At 39.0% G+C, this 15320-nt stretch overlaps 2 protein-coding genes across 7 annotated transcripts in view; one reads left to right on the forward strand and one right to left on the reverse strand.

Annotated features, from left to right (window-relative positions):
- The first annotated feature begins 286 nt into the window (after positions 1-286).
- On the forward strand, positions 287-8504 carry anp32a (acidic (leucine-rich) nuclear phosphoprotein 32 family, member A). 4 transcript variants are annotated; one of them, XM_014001557.1, is made up of 8 exons: positions 287-694; positions 3059-3208; positions 3308-3430; positions 3608-3806; positions 3898-4013; positions 4110-4176; positions 7232-7308; positions 7404-8504. In XM_014001557.1, exons 1-7 carry the CDS (start codon positions 641-643, stop codon positions 7297-7299), a joined length of 777 nt encoding a protein of 258 aa, XP_013857011.1. In that variant the 5' UTR covers positions 287-640; the 3' UTR covers positions 7300-7308; positions 7404-8504. The 4 variants fall into 4 exon arrangements, with proteins under 4 accessions (XP_013857011.1, XP_013857013.1, XP_013857010.1 ...); XM_014001559.1 differs by having other exon boundaries at positions 288-694; positions 4110-4164; XM_014001556.1 differs by having other exon boundaries at positions 289-694; positions 7232-8504.
- A 2635-nt stretch (positions 8505-11139) lies between these two features.
- coro2ba (coronin, actin binding protein, 2Ba) overlaps positions 11140-15320 on the reverse strand; it is a 42097-nt gene continuing 37916 nt past the window's right edge. For all 3 annotated transcript variants that reach the window (XM_014001560.1, XM_014001561.1, XM_014001562.1), the window contains exons 8-12: positions 15101-15197; positions 14636-14748; positions 13802-13892; positions 12601-12740; positions 11140-12461 (exon numbers count right to left, since the gene is read on the reverse strand). In XM_014001560.1, coding sequence (XP_013857014.1) covers positions 12327-12461; positions 12601-12740; positions 13802-13892; positions 14636-14748; positions 15101-15197 — 576 coding nt within the window. In that variant the 3' untranslated portion in view covers positions 11140-12326. The remainder of the gene's footprint in view (positions 12462-12600; positions 12741-13801; positions 13893-14635; positions 14749-15100; positions 15198-15320) is intronic.

The raw sequence follows: 15320 nt of genomic DNA on the forward strand, positions 1-15320 counted from the left end.
AAGTCAAATTAGACAAAAGTGAAACTCCCAGGTCTCTGTCAAAATCAAATGAGAATTGTATCTTTCAGTTAAGTACATGACTACTTTAGAAAGTAATATAAGACWATTTATTTTCTTTTTCCAATAAACAACCTGCATTTTATCCTGTTTATGTAATAATCCTTATGAACGTTGCATTAATATTTAGAGTATTTATTCTGCTTGACATTGTTGGAGTTTTTTTTTATATTTAGACAAAATGTGTTGTAAGATGCATTGAGTTACATTTACATTAAAACAAATCTACTTTAACACAAGGCTTGTGATTTAAGTTAAGGTTTATTAATGACAGATTTACATTGATACAAAAAAAAGTCAAATTTTGTTATTTCCATGTAAACTTAAACAACCAAACTTCGACACCAGAACTCCACCCAGGTCCAAAGAAGAGCGCTGATTGGTCAGCGCCTCTGTAAATCCGCTCCCTCTCGAATCCGCTCCTCGCATTGGCCGGCGGTGACGACAATCCCGGGACGTGCTCCCGCCCACCGAGCGGATCAAGTTTGAATGAACAGCAGAGTCTGCTCTTGAGGTGGTTGGTAGTTGCATTTGCAGTAATTATTAAAAGTGTGTATCGTTCTCGGCGGCGCGCRGACCCAGGATGGACATGAAGAAAAGAATTCACCTAGAGTTGCGGAACCGCACTCCGTCAGATGTAAGTCGGGGCCTCGCATCTTTCTGTAATGTTTCTCCCTCTCTCTCTCTCTCTCTGCTAATAATGGAGAACATTTTGTGTTGATGTCTCGGCGGCGTGTGTCGGGGATACAAAAGTTTCCTCCGAGTTAAAAAAAAGATAAGGGAGACGTCGGGTTACATTGTTGCTTTGCGGTCGTGTTTACAATTGCTGCGGGTCCGACGCTTCAAACTTTTGTGCAGCTCCCAGCTTTTGATGTGCAGTTTGAGAATGCAGCCTTTCTCCCCCCAAATAAACAACGCAAGCGGTATGAGAAGCCATATTTGTAACTTTTCACCTACGAACGCGCCCCTTTTTGTCGTTCAGCACCCTGTTATTGTTATTTACTCGCGGGTTATAAGGCTTACCTCCCCGGTATGTGTGCGTGTTCACCAACACGTTTAAACGCGGTGCACTTGGCGGGTTACAGATACGGCTAGTGAAAGGGGTGAAAACGATGCAGGTGGTACCGAGTTATTCAAGTTGCCTCCTTTTTAACTTATTAGTCAAAGTGTCTTGTTGAAGTTGTTTATGTGAGCAGCTTACAGCGGTTAGAGCCAGTGCTGCCTCCCGACGGGAGCCCAGGTAGGCAGAGATGATGGCTGAAGTGAAGCGCAGTTCGTTCGGCCAGTCAGCGACATGATGATGATGCTGGCTTAACAAAAATGGCACGCCGATACGACAAAAAACACACCCCGGAGTCGGTTAAAACCTCCCGAGTGTTCGTTCAAGTTGCATTATCGGGACTCATTTTGACACGGTGGGCCTGAGCAAGAAGCGAGCCGCAATGAAAACAAACACTGGAGCTGCTGCTCCACTTTCCCCCCACAACTAGGACAAGCCGCCGCCATTTTACCCAGAAACAAAGGCAGTTCGAAACACAACGAAAGCCCCGTTCATTCGACACAAACGACGGACGATTAATCATACCTTCTTCTTATTAGAAGTCTACACTCGCCACCGCTCCAATCGGTACGTGTTTTTAGCACGAGCAACAACGAAACGTTTGCCTGGCAGCTACCTAATCGGCTTTAGCGGCCCCTCCTACTCACAAATGACCCTGTGTACGACTCGTAGGTCGGCTCGGCTCCGATTTGTTTCGACTAAATCGTGCCTCTGCGCAGCTTCAAAGACGCGCTAACACGTCTCTTTATTTGTTCTGCAATTCGGTTACACGCTACAGAAACAGCCACAGTAGCCCTTCTCTATGCGTTTCTCCTCCAAAAAGAATCAAATTTAGATATTTACGTAATGAGGAAAAACCCAACATATCGCGAGAACTAGAAGTCCGAGATGTGCCGTTGAAGGTTGTTGATTAGAGAGTTATCTCGCTGCTGATTGGCCGAGACACGTTCAAGGTCCGAGTGAAAAAAAATGCGATAGCAGCACACCTGTGACCGTATATCACCGACTTTTACTTTACATATCAGTAGATCCAGTGAGAACCGACTTCCTCTTAAATAGTTCTGGCTGAATGTGACTGCACCCCATATTTATCTTTGTTTCAAGGACTAACAAGCTAGTTATCATCTGTTTAACAGATGTTACTTTTTAACGGAGTGTGTCATGTCTTTAAAAGTAATCATAGAGTGAGAGAAGTATGTGTGTGTCTTAATTAAAAAAATAAAAATTTCATCCTTACTATCATTTACCAATAAACTCTGCATTGCACTTTAGTAATGGTATACAGCAGAGGTGCCCAAAGTGGGGCACGTGGGCCAAATTTGGCCCGCCAAGCCATTTGATTTGGCCCACTAGCCTGGTTACTAGATTGTAATCTCCTGTTTTATGTAGAAATACTATTTGCACTTAGTCTTTTCAAACATTGGTCCAATTATAGGTACAAGGAGCGCTAGTCAGATAAACTTAACTCATGGTGCTCACTTTTTCTTTGAACTATATTAAGATTAAACTTATAATACAAGTAACTTCAAGAGACATTTATATTAGATTTAAGTTCATTTCTAGATTTGCACACCTAATAAGACCACATATACTCAAATTTTAAATTATGAAAAGTCCCATGAGCCTTTGCTGCCCGAGCAAATGTTGAATTTTCTCCATGTCGATGGGCTAGAAAAAAAATGTGGGCAACTGCACTGGCTGCAGCTTAATCATAAAAAATACAACTTTCCTTGAAATATTTGCATTTCGTGTATTATATTACTGCATTTGGCCCACCCCCCTCWGATTGATTTTAATTTTGGCCCTTTCAGAGAAAATGTTTGGGCACCCCTGGTATACAGAATTAATCACAGATGGAAAAACAACATAAATACAGTCATGCCTGGGTATTTCATTAACAAACATTTTATGTATGTTTTTATGTCACTAATTTCTCGACAGGTCAAAGAACTCGTGCTAGACAACTGTCGCTCAAATGAAGGCAAGATCGAGGGTCTAACGGACGAATTTGAGGAGCTGGAATTTTTAAGCACAATCAATGTCGGTCTAACGACAGTTGCCCACTTGCCAAAGCTAAAGAAACTCAAGAAGGTGAGTGCCTTTTTTTCTTCTTCTTTTCAACAGAGCCAGTCCAAATCTTTAGACTTTTGGGTTTTTCATGTTTTTTTGGTTTTTGAAATTGATTGACAGCTCGAACTCAGCGATAACAGGATCTCAGGAGGGTTGGAAGTTCTGGCGGAGAAGTGTCCGAACCTCACACATCTCAACCTCAGTGGCAACAAAATAAAAGACCTAAGCACAATAGAGCCATTGGTAAGTGATAACCAATAGGTACTCCTCCCCGAATTTTGCATAAAAGATGTACTCCTAGAAGATTTGAAGTAAAATGAGACATTCAGTCGACTTAAAAAAACATTCTGGCTAACTCTTTTTGTAATATAGGACTAGGTGCTTTGCTCTGTCTACAGAAATGTGTTTTTATTCTGGCAGAAAGAACTGGGGGCCCTGAAAAGCCTCGACCTGTTTAACTGTGAAGTGACAAACCTGAACGAGTACAGAGACAATGTCTTCGAGCTCTTACCGCAGCTCACGTACCTGGACGGGTACGACAAAGACGACAAAGAGGCGCCAGATTCTGACGGAGAGGTCTACGCAGAGGGCCTGGAYGATGAAGAGGATGACGAAGATGGTGAAGACTTTCACACAAACGACTTTTGTTTGTTTTAACGTAGTGCGGCATTTGAACGTTTTCGCATAAACCACCGCCTTCTTTCACTCAGATGTAGACGAGGAGGAATACGATGACGACGCTCCGCCCGGGGATGAAGAGGACGAAGAGGGAGAGGAAGATGAAGAGGAGAATGAAGATGACGACGAGGAGGAACTGAGTGGAGAGGTGGGCAAGATGAAAGAGTTTTTGTTGCTGAAACTTTAAATAGTAACAGAAACACACAAGTTAACCAAACCGACCTTGTCTTGTGTTTCAATGTAGGAGGAAGAAGAGGAAGACTTGAATGATAGAGAGGTTGATGATGAAGAGGATGAAGGTAAGCAAAATGGTGGGCATCTTCAAAACAGATTAGCAACACATTTATTTGATGGCTGAACTRTAGATGTAATGTACTTTTTACCCGAGTCATCAGTTTACATGCGAATTATTCTAAAATCAAAAGAGCTGCTGTCTCAGGTCATTAAAGTATTCAGCTGACTAACAAGCTTTATATGAAGGCCTCAGAAGTGAAAAGAAAATTATTCTAGTTATTAAAATATTTGCTCATATTTCTTATTAGCATCATGACTGCATATTGTGTCGTCTGTTTAGGAAACTGTGAGAAAAGTGAAGAACAACAGACAAAGTATAAAGACCTAAAATTACGTTTGAGGAACAGAAATTGACGGTCGTGTTGAAAAGCAGAAGAAAATCCAAACATTTCACCACAAATAATGCATTATTTTTCAGTGTTCTTTTATGTGTACTCTTTGTTACCTGTAGTATATCGCAAAGATACAATTTACTGCTTCTTTAGTTAGGTTTTAAAAAATATTAACCTGTTTGAAGATCCACGTTTAAATTTAGTTCTTTGCAAAGTTTTGTGTCGACACAGCACTCGTCCWTTCTTTGTTTACCAGCTTCTTTATGCCTGACACAGGACAGAGYTAAGTTGGTTTAACACACATTAAAAACTATTCGCCTTAAAATGGTTTAGTACTGGACCGAAAATAAATACAAARCAGCCAAAATCCGAAGAATAGAAATACCTTCAGAAAATCTAAAGAAGGATTTGTCACGACCACTTGTTGAGATTACAAAACAAAAAACATTACTCATTAAAAACTAKGAATAAAAAAACGAGGGATGACTCCATGCTGTAGTTTGAGATAAACTCTATATTGTTTAGCATCATTTCATCTAAAGGGCTCGACACACGGGAGGCGACGTCGCTCGCTCTCCATTCATTTCCTATGGAGCCTGTGCGGTGAGGCGACAATCGATTGCCCTCCAGCTAAGCGACCGGCGAAAATAGTGCATGTGAAATTTCGTGCTCGTACACGTAGATGTGCACACGCGAGCTTGTGACGCGACATATGAAAGTTGAAAAATGTTCTACTTTTGTCGCTGTCGCTTAGCGTACAACCAATCAGCGAGGGTTTCATTGACTGACCAATGAGAGGAGAGTATGCTACAYACTGCAGTTAGCTAACACTTTCACCAAGTGATTACTAAAAAGCTTTGTGGGAATTTATTGGCACCAGGGTGAAGTTTATGGTAAGTTTTTCCTCATAAAACTGTATCTTGATGTGTGTTTGTTTTTCAATATCATTAGCATCGCAAGATTTGTTTAGTTTACACGTCCTTAATCCACACCCCCCTTCAGAGTCAAGAACCAATCAAATTTCGTGAAGACAAGCGACCTGAGAGCRCGATTCGCAACGCTGCGATCGCTATCGCGTCCCGTGTGTCGGGTTTCACCCTGGCTGCGATGACAGCCGTTAATCGCTGTAGTTTGTCGCTGCCCGTGTGTCGAGCCCTTAAAACAGAGGTCTTCAACCCTGCTCCTCTTGATCCACTGTCCAAACATGCAGGACAGTGGCTCATGAGGAACACGGTTTAAGACCTAAAACTAGAGGTGTCCTTATACCAGTTTTTCTTAAACCAAGTATGAGTACAAGCACTTWAATTTGGGTACATGTAGATACTGGGTACTGATACTAAGTACTTATTGAGTTAGAAACTAAACACTACACAATGATTTTAGTTGTCTCTCCTTTCTTAAAAGCTTACAGCTTCTCTGATTGGATCAAATTGAATATACAGCAGGGTATATACTGTTGTAACATTTAAAGTGTAACTAACCCCCACTGTGAAAGTATAACCCCACCCGCAGGCAAATGTGGAAAAAAAACGACAACAAAGTGAGTGGTGCCAAGAGTCCTTGAGGAGCACGACCAAATGTGGGACTGAGCAAGGAGGTGTGGTCAGGATGAGGGGACGTTTTTAACCAATAGGAAAATTCAACTGCAGTAGCCACTGTTTAACCCATACAGGGCAGCACTAAGACAGTTTTAGACCAGATATTACAGAATTAAACAAATTTACATGAAAACATCAAAATTAGCACAGATATAAAGACAATGTCCTTTAACGCACAAATTTATCTTGGGGTTTAGTTACTCTTTTAAAAATGAATAAGTATTACTTTCAACTTGTATACATTTCTTAAACACGGAAGTAACACTTTTCTCTTGAAACATAAACTGTAGCACACTCAAATGGAGTGTATTTGTATCCCAGTAATGGTATTGGAGCATTTTTTATGAGTACTTATAAAAATACTGGTGTTTGGCATAATACTGAAACATCACAGCAAGGCTAATCAACTGGCGGCCCACAGCCGGCCCTCGAGTGACCAAAGTCTGGCCCGCCCATTGGTTCATACCAAACCCCCAGTTTTCTACTTTAATTACTCGAAGTTCTTTTAGTTAGACATAGACATGTTTGGTATCTATAGCAAAGTCAGTATCTTGTCTAGAAACTGGTAAAAACATTTCAACAAACATCCAAGACAGTTAAAACTACAAGTAGTTGAAGATTAAACTATGAACGTGAAAATAAAATTGGTTTAAAAATTTGGCAAGTCAGAGATGTCAAAATAATATTTGTGGTAAATACGAGGCATAATGTTTTCTTTTWGTTATTGTTTAATTACCACTACTTTTATAGGGTTCTGTATGTTGTGTTCATGATTAAATGCAGCCAAAATAAACTATTTCAAAGGTAACAGATCTTTGTAATACTTGATTTTTTTACATAATGACTTTAATTGCTGGATGTTTGGCCCCTGTGCTGTTAGCCTGCAGTAACTGTGGCCCCCAGAGCAATTTAGTAGAATAGCCCTGCATTATAGTATCCAGACACCACTACTGAAAACCTGAAGACATCAATTTTGGTTCAGGTCATGCAGTTTTGGTGGGAATAGACACAAAAATGCTTCAAATTACAATGTAAATTCAGACAGTCAACTTTATTATTATTATTATTATTATTATTATTATTATTATTATTATTGATAACAATTTTACCTGAATGATATTCATGTGATCCTTATTTTGTAGAAGAGGAGCGAGGTCAGAAGAGAAAACGGGATCTGGATGAAGAAGCGGAGGAGGATGAGGATGATTGAGTACCTGATGTAAGCTAAGTTGTGAACTGTTTTAAAAATGTGTATCTCCTGCTCACCTGCCCACAACACCCACACCTGTTTTTATTTGATCATTTTCCTCCCAGTTTCATTTTGCAGTCGGAGTGCTTTCTGTTATTGGCCAGTCAGATTGAAGGGGTTCTCTGGAATAATTTAAAAAAATGAAAGTAAAATTCACGTACCTTTTTGATGCTCCCAGTCTCTTCAGTCCACTTTTACCTGCTCTGTGGACGCTTGTTTTGTAAAGTTAAATAAAAGCAAAATAAATCCTTTTTTTGAGAACTTTTTATTTTCCTGTTTTCTCACTATTTGTGTAAAACCAGTTTCATTTGGTTTATGTATTTTAAGACCTCCCTCTGAAAAACAAAACAAAACAAAAAAAAAACAAAAATACTAAAACACAAAAAGAGTGCATGTCTTATACATTTTAAAGTCAACTACTGGATTTCATGTACGGCTGTTTTCTTGTCCTAAATTTATTGTTTTTCATTCTTTGTTTCTGTTTTTTTTAAGTATAAGTTATGTTTTTTGTAGTGTCATCATGCCAATATCCTCTGCTGTCCTGGTGTGAAACTTTTGTCAGAACGTGCACAGTGTGACCCTAGCAGGGCTTTTTTTTTCTTTCCTTTAAATCATGATAATAAAAAAAACATGTCTGCCTTTGTCAAAGCCGCTCCTCCTCCTCCTCAAACCCTCAGCTTTGATAGTTCGGATATTACGTGTTCTTGTAAATAAAGACCAAATCTATTTTTTTGTATTCTCTTTGATGACGGCAGACATTGAAACAGACAACTGAGGTAAAACGATGAATTGTAAAAATATATTAAATACGTATGCTGCTTTATCTAAAATACGCAGTGTGAAATTTCTTGAATTAGAACTTTGTATGCATAAACTTTCCAGGAAATATCAGAACGCATTGTTGTTTTTTCTGAGTTTTTTCTCTTGTAGACGGTAACAGAAGTACCTGCTATAATTCAAGGTTACTGCAACTTGTGTGCTTCGAAAGTTTGTTTCAAAGTGTAAACTGTGGAAAACAGTTATTTGGACTTTACTTTCCTCTATAAAGGCAATGGTCAAATTGGCCTACCTCAGTAAGTTTTCCTCACTCTGGTAAATTTATTGTCATCAATTAATTTTGTTTGTTTTTTCCTCCCATCCACTTCAATAAATCCTTTTTATATACATTTTGGAAGTTTGTGGTTTTTGTACAATCAAATGTTCAGAATTACAGCCGGTAGGGTTTTGATGCCAGTCGTCATTCATTCAGTACGTGGGGGGCAGTATTTTGTCTATGTGGGTGGAGCTTTTGACTCTGTGGGCGGAGTTAGGCAAATCTGTAACTGTTCAGAATGACTTGTGGGGGAAGTATGGTAATAGTAAAATGATTGCGAACATGTTAACCTAATTTATTGTCTATTTAAAGCAGAACTTGACTTCAAATTTGGTGCGACTGGCGTCTTCCTGTCTCAARTCATGACCATTCATATTTGAAAATATTGATATTTTCCTGGTTAGGGCTGTTTTGAATGAGAAAATTGCTACACATCCCTCCACAGGTATACAGTTCAAATTTTGCGCATTATAAAATTATCACTCGTATTCAAAAGTCTAGATGCTTTCTGGCCTTTTCGATTAAGCTGAACTTCCCCCCCCACCCACCCAAGCTGCCTGGCGTTCATCCAATCAAATCGTTTCAGCTTCTTCAAACCCCATCCAAAATAGTCAATCCAACCAATCGAGCCTCCTCCAATAAAAGTCAAACAGGCAAATCGTGTCTTTTCTAAACTCTACCCTCACACAAAGAACCTTGCGTAGTGACTGCACAGACCCTCTTCTCAGTAACGTGGTTTCATTTGGGGTCAGTAAAAGTTAATGGAGTCACTTTGTCCATCTTTAATTTTGTTGATATTTTGGAGTATTGGGCAGAAGTATTGATGGTGCAGTCAAGCCAACAGGTGATCAAATTATGGCCAGAAGTAGAGATTTGGTGTCCTAAAACAACTCAAACCTCATGAGACAGCTGTATCAATAGAAGCCCACAGCTTGGTAGACTTCATTTGTTCCAAAGATGACAGAAATTCATTTTTTACAGGCTCCAATAAACCTGGGTAAAGGGACTATCTGATGGAAAAGTAAAGCTGTATTTAATTGTAAAATGTTTTTTTTACACTCATTATGTTCCGGTTTAAATCCCGGCCCAGGGACCATTCTGGGTAGATTTTGCATATTCTCTCCGTGCATGCGTGGGTTCTCTCTGAGTACTCCGGCTTCCTCCCACACCAAAAACATGACTGTTAGGTTAATAGATAACTCTAAATTGATCAATGGTGTGAATGAGAGAGTGAAGTGTGTCCATGTAATGAACTTGAACCTGTCCAGGGTGTACCCCGCCCCTCACACTGTGACTGCTGGATATGGGCACCAATGACCCACGCAACCCTGAAAGGAAGAAGCGTGTACAGAAAATGGATGGRTGAATGGATGTGCCTGGTTAGACCAAACAGTTCAGTGCAACATAATAGAGCAGTTACGCCCTTCATTTTTAACGTGGGGGTGCAAACTTCTGCTTTTGCACTGCTGTGATTTTAATTTTTACAACTTATCACTGTGTTTAAAGGGGACACATACAAAATACACCCTTTTAGTCATTAAATATATTTTGTTGTGTACTTGGAGTCTCTGTGTGCAGAAAAGTTTAATTTAGTTTCTCCTGGTTCTTCTTAGATATCTTTATGTTCTGTTTGGGTCATATTTTGACAGTGTCTAGATWTGAATTATTAGTATCAGGAGCTTGCTTCTATATTTACTGTCATAATTATGCCAGTTTGTACGGATTGTCTGTAAATTACATGGATCCCACCCCTGATTTTGCAGTTTTTTTGACAATGTCATGGATTTAAAAAAAGCTTCAAATTAATTTYACATTTCAGACGTGTGYGAGTATTACAGAGTTTTTCTGAAAATTACAAATTTTAGAGCATCATGATACAGGTACCATACTGCCCAAAGGTGTTGACATGTTTGCACCTGAGACCTGGACTATTACTGGTAACGGACCACAGTCAACTCTAGTATGTATAACACAGACTTCTGTGTAAATAACTAATGTAAAAGTGACAGCATTGTAAAGGTTTGTAAAATAATGTTTGTGTAAACTATTATGACATTTTTTGAGACCAGAGCTGTTCTGGAGCTGACTCCACTTGTCTGAGAGAACTTTGACCCGATTCTCCAAACTCATAATGCTCCAGGTAAGAAACTTGACYACAGACAACAATTCTACAAAACACTGCTAAAAAAAAACAACAACAAAAAATAAAGATATAAACACAAACTATAGGATATTTTAAAAGGTGAAAAATTGTTTGAGCCCTCCATACACCTACATGACAGATCTTTTCACAACTTCCACATGTGCTTCCTGTTTCTGCAACTCCATCGACTCAGAGGAGTTGCTTCCAGCTGTCAGATTTTCTTACGTTTCTTTTCTACATTTCTTAGAATTAGCATAAAAAAGAAACAGGCTGTTTTTCAGATTTTTCTCTTTGAAGCTGTAACCATAATATTTCTGCTTTGATGCAAAAAACACAGTACTGTGATCTCCAGTCTCTTATAAATTTCCTTCTTATGCTGCATTTGGTAGATTTTTYCCCCCACTTGTCTTATATTACAGAGATCAAAATTAAGGATAAAAAACATGTAATTAAACATGCGAAGAAAAATCCAGCTGTTTATAGTTAAACACAAAAGGGAGATCCTTAGACTGTCATTTAGTCAAAGTTGATACAAATGAAGTAAAAATGAAAACGACCCAAAGTGTTTAAAGCAAAATTAGACGTTTAAAAAGTAAACACATCTCAGTTATAGTGATACACGTAGTTTAAATGCTAAAGAACAATTGTTACTACAGTTTGTATTGTTAGGAATAGGCAATAATAYAACTTCATACCTTATTTGAAGTTACGCTCCCAGAGTCTAAGAAACCTTACATTTCACTGTGCAGCCCACACAGATGTTGCACCATTTCAACCAGAGACATTCAGAGCAATCCATCAAGCATCACAGTCATTAACTTTGTGCAGCCACGTCATACAAAAACAACTAGATTAGGAAATATATAGGTTATTGGCTAAAAAGGTCAAATAAATAGAAGCAAATATACAACAATTCAAATTTTCAGAGTCAGCCCTAAAAAAMAAAAACCTGTGASGATCCTTCTTCYTTCAGGAGTATGTTAGAGTCCACCGTCTGTGATGCTATTTCCCCTTTGAACACAGAAAGATCAAACATCCACTCTTCTGACTGCATCTGAAGCATGTGTTAGTGCTGCAAAGTCAGTTTTAAGGACAACAGAGGTGAAAAATGCAGGATCCATGTCTGCAAAAGTCTCCAAAAAACAAAAACTACTTTCACTTCTGCTACTATGAGGTGGAGTCACAGCTCATGGCTAACAGCAGGATCTAAGGCCTTGGGAGGATCAGTTAGGAGCATGTAAAAGTTGTTTCCTCATCCAGTTTTGTCACGACGTAAAACAAATTTTCAAAGCTTGTTTGGTTGGTACAGAAGGATAAGTCGGCTTGGACTTTTTTTTTTGCATGGTCATCAAGGCATTGCCACATGAAAAAAAACAGGGCAGGTGTGACAGAAATACTCAGGTGTTGTGGTTGGAAAGATGCGGTGAGTGATTATAACACTACAGAGTGTGCTGGAACAGACATGTTCATTTATATAAACAGAAAATGTTATCAATCAAATGTTATACAGGAGGAAATCCCTGAAATTTCTACCTTCAATACTTATGGTAATTAACACTACTACGTTATTCTAGTAATTGCATCAAGATGTTATTTAACAGTCATCATATAATTGTAGGCTATGCAGGGCAGCAAGAAGAATGGCATGATTGGGATAAAAAAAAAAGCAATACGGTGGGGTTCAGAAGCTTGTTGTAGGTCAGAACCGGGAGTAAAAGAAGCAGCATTTTGCCTGTTCGGGAGGCTCAGAGGTCAGACGTTGTTGGGGTTAACGTTCTTCAGGTTGTTCAGCTCCAGCTCCAGCTGCCGTATTCGCACGTCCTTAGTGGTCAGCTCCTCTTTTAGCCGCCGCAGCTCATCCTGCTGCCGGAAGAACATTCGCAGGAGCTGCAATCAAAAAACATAAAAGGTGCGTGGAATCGCGCGGTCATAGAAGCATCGTCAGCTCTGCAGCATGCACACTTGTCTCTACCCTTCACCTTTCATGAGGATGCATCATTTTTGACACGTTCAAACTACTAAATACCTCATTCTCTGTCCGGGGCGGTACGTTCTCCAGCAGGTCGATCCCATTAACTACTGCGCTCTTCTTTTCCTTCACCGGGGCCTTGAACACCAGCTGGTTTGGACGGTTGTAACCCTCCTTTAGGGACATCAGGACCGGGTCTGTTTGAACGGCAGAACAAAAACCTCCTGGCTCATTCATGGCTCTGATAATAAACCAAGTTTAAAATCAGAGCACAGTTCAAATTGTTAGATAAGAAGTGAGCAGGTGTTGAGTTTTACTGTCAGCAAGAAGCTCAACCTGTTGACTAATCTTATTAAATGATATCAAGACTATAGCATTTATTTATTGTCATGGCTGCAGGATTTTCAATAAATGCCTAATTGGCCTGACTGTCACTCAGTGTCCCACATTTAGGTGCTAATTAAAAGCCAGCATTGAAACGGTCAGATTTAATCACAAACTATGTGATTTAGTTTCATTTAAACATCCAATCTATTAAATATAATCTGCAAAGCCATTCTGATTTTACATAATTTTAAGTTCAAGAAGAATTAGAAACTCAAATCCACTCAAGCCACACATCCTGCAGTGCACCCAGGCAAATACATGAAAAATGGGGTGGACTGTACAAAACGACACCATCAGAACCATTTATATCAAGATYGTGATGAACTATGGGCTCCATGATGTTTGTAAATATTTAGTTTGAACTTAGACAATATGTTTTATATATTTAATTAGAGCTGATCATGAAGTTGTTTGCACATTACAGGATGGAGTCAGAGCGACATAATCCTCTTCACTTAAAGAGCAGGAAGCCCGTTCTTATTTCTAACTAACAGCTGTCTGGAACAAATGAGGAATATCTTCTCTTGTTCTAGTAGGAACAGTTATTTTTTTCTCATTAGGATCTTTAATTATTCACTAAACCACATCTTGAGTAATTTTATTTGCTGGATCGATGTAATTTAACCCTCATGTTGCCTTCGGATCAAAATGATTCAAGGCCTCAATTTTAAAACTAGGTCAACAAAACCGCCAATGAAATATCCTTTTTAAAGTTTTTTTGCAGAGTTTTAGGCTCTGTTAAGCCAGACATTTGAACTCTAGAGCTTTGCAGCGTTCCACACGTTTATTTATTTATTTATTTATTTATTTATTTATTTATTTATTTATTTATTTATTTATTTATTTATTTATTTATTTATTTATTTATTACCTCTGTTGATCCCACTCAGCCACTCGCTGGCTGACAGGGCGGGTTCAGTTCCAGCAGTCATCGGGTATATGTCCTCCTGGTATGTATCTGACTGTGAACACACATGCCCACTGTTGTAACCACATTTGCCATCAGCAGGTATTTTACATTATAATCCTGTAATTAATCTGAAGGAACAGGTAAAGGAGACATATCATGCTTTTAGACCATTTTTTCCACATTTAAATCATTCAGTTGGAGTCTATATAAAGTGGAAGTGTGCCTCAGATCAACACGCTTTGAGGCTGTCTCTTTAAATCCAAACAAGGCGTTTCACACTCCGACCCCCTCCAGCCAGTTTGACAGAGGGGTTTACGACTATATAGCTGCGCAGAAATTTATATCTACAAATTAACTAAAAGATTTCAACCATGTAAGGCTCGTCCATCTAACAAAATGTGTTTAACGGATAAAAAAGTTGATTTCGCATTATGTCTCCTTTAAAAGGCTTTCTGGGTGCTTTATATAAAATGTCACTAGCACATCATAAACAGTTTTATTCTCAAACAAACTTCTCAGTTATTTTGTGTTTGTAATTTTTTTCCCCATCTGAAACATGTTCTCTTGTTCAAATTTTAAACATGAAATTCAAACTAACATCCTTGAATCCTGGTGAAATAGTGTAATTGATCACATTCCAACTTTGTTTAACCTAGTAACAAACTGTTTCAGAGAGATGTAAAGCAACATTTCCCACGTTTCAAGAGTGTTTTAGCCTTCAAGAGTTGGAAATCAACATAAAACCTGCAGACATTGCTTTCAATAGGAAAACRGAGCAGAAACAGCCTCACTCACTCGTCTTGGCACAATCATGGAAATGGGCTCTATCAGACCCTTCAAGGTCACTAGTTTGTAGAAGCGAAACACCTCGCAGGCTGCCACATCCAGCCCGTGCTTTGGCATCACACCTGCAGACAAGAGGAGAAACGACGCAGTGACACGATTGTTCTGACAGCATGAAACTCATCCCCTGAAAGCATCACTGAGACCCACAAACACAAACAAACCGGCTGCTGGGACACATTTTTAGACTAGTTAGCTGAGCTTGTTATGCTTCCAGAATGTTCATGCTTGTGCCAGTTTGTTTTTCTTCAAGGAACTGYATTTGTTCAGACAAGCAGCATCATTTTCAGAGAAGCACTGAGGCTGACATCATTCCCCAGCTTATTCCCTTCCTCCATCTCTAAAGACCTCTGATGAAGAAGGTTGCTTTTCCTACTTTTAACAGGAAACATCATCGCTGATGAACGTCTGACTTACCTAGTCCTTTCTGTGGGGCCGGAGACCTGAACTCCATTAAATATTGGATGTATGGCTTCTCAGTGGTTATTTCAAAGTAACGGATGTTACCGTCCCCCTGAAAAAAGCAGCAACACATCAGAATTCATTCATCCATTTTGTTTTCAACCACCAAAGCAATTCTGCAATAATGGCACTTAAAAAACAAACAAATAAAATTAGAAAATACATAAATTATATA

Source organism: Austrofundulus limnaeus, unplaced genomic scaffold, assembly GCF_001266775.1.
Source record: "Austrofundulus limnaeus strain Quisiro unplaced genomic scaffold, Austrofundulus_limnaeus-1.0 Scaffold9, whole genome shotgun sequence".
NCBI classification, from domain to species: domain Eukaryota; kingdom Metazoa; phylum Chordata; class Actinopteri; order Cyprinodontiformes; family Rivulidae; genus Austrofundulus; species Austrofundulus limnaeus.